Source organism: Crocuta crocuta, unplaced genomic scaffold, assembly GCF_008692635.1.
Source record: "Crocuta crocuta isolate KB4526 unplaced genomic scaffold, BGI_CrCroc_1.0 scaffold541, whole genome shotgun sequence".
NCBI lineage: Eukaryota > Metazoa > Chordata > Mammalia > Carnivora > Hyaenidae > Crocuta > Crocuta crocuta.
In genome coordinates, this window is record NW_027531901.1 from 1,015,402 (window position 1) to 1,016,598 (window position 1,197).

The following is a 1,197-nucleotide window of genomic DNA, read 5'->3' on the forward strand; positions in this document are numbered from 1 at the left end:
CTGGCACGAAGGGGCAGGGGCACCCTGAGGTGGGCGGTCTCTTTCAAGGCCTCCGACGCCCACCCTCCCGCTGGGGGCCTCGGCCTCTAAGAGCGGGCTGGGGGCGCGCAGGGCTCTGCCGGAGTCCCCGCGGTGGCTGCTCATGAAGGGGAGGCTGGAGGACGCCAAGCGCGCGCTGTGCCACGCGGCCGACGTGAACAAGACGACCCTTCCCTTAAGTCTGCTGGACAAGGTAAGGGGCGCCCGGCTCATCCCTTCAGGGGGGACCTCTGCCCAGAGGGTGTCCCCAGCCCAGGCTGTGAGGAGAATGGTGACCGCGGATGGAACGCTGCCCGCGGCGGCCAGGGGCCGGGGGGACCGCGGGGCGGGGCGAGCCGGGGTCTCCGCTTGCCCCCGACGCCCGCAGCTGCAGCTGCCCAGGAAGAAGAAGGCCAAGGCGTCTATCCTAGACTTCTGCGGCAACAGGCACCTCCGCAAGGTGACCCTGGTGATGGGCTGCGTGTGGTGAGTCCGGGGACCCGCCCGCAGGGACGGCAGAGCACGCGGGGGCTCCGGCGAGGCGGGCGGGGCAGCANATTTCTCTCTCCCATCCCATCCTGCCCCACTGGGCTCTGCCTCTGTCTTTGTTGTTAAGTTTATTTACTTCTTTCTGAGACGGAGAGGTCTCGGGCAGGGGAGAGGCAGAGAGGGAGAGAGAGAATCCCAAGCAGGCTCCACGCTGTCAGCACAGAGTCCTGCACGGGGCTCGACCTCACGAACCATGAGATCATGACCTGAGCTGAAGTCAAATCAGACTCGTAACCCACTGAGCCCCCCGGGCGCCCCTCTGCCTTGATTCCTGTCTGCCTGTCTGCCTCTGAGTGTCTCTCTCCCCGCTTCCCTCCAGGTTTGCTGTCGGTTACAGCTATTTCACGGTGTGCCTGAAGCTGCAGGACTTTGGCATGAACATCCACCTCAGATACGTGATCCCTGGCATCGTGGAGGTGCCCGCCCGGCTGTGCTGCGTCTTCCTCCTCGAGCACGTCGGGAGGAAGTGGAGCCTGTTGGCGACTCTCTTCCAAGGCTCCCTTATGTGCTTGCTCACCCTCACGCTCCCCTCAGGTACAGCTCGCCCTCCCCTCCGCGACCCCCCCTCCTGCTCCCCTGTCCGGCCGACAGGACACCCCGAAGTCACCGTCCTGCTCCCACGGCTCTCCT

The 1,197-nt window shown here is 65.8% G+C and overlaps 1 protein-coding gene across 1 annotated transcript in view; it reads left to right on the plus strand.

Moving 5' to 3' along the window:
- SLC22A14 (solute carrier family 22 member 14) overlaps window positions 1-1,197 on the plus strand; it is a 12,851-nt gene that overhangs the window by 7,682 nt on the left and 3,972 nt on the right. The window contains exons 6-8 of the mRNA XM_077773988.1: window positions 112-232; window positions 407-504; window positions 887-1,101. Of these exons, the coding sequence (XP_077630114.1) occupies window positions 112-232; window positions 407-504; window positions 887-1,101 (434 nt within the window). The remainder of the gene's footprint in view (window positions 1-111; window positions 233-406; window positions 505-886; window positions 1,102-1,197) is intronic.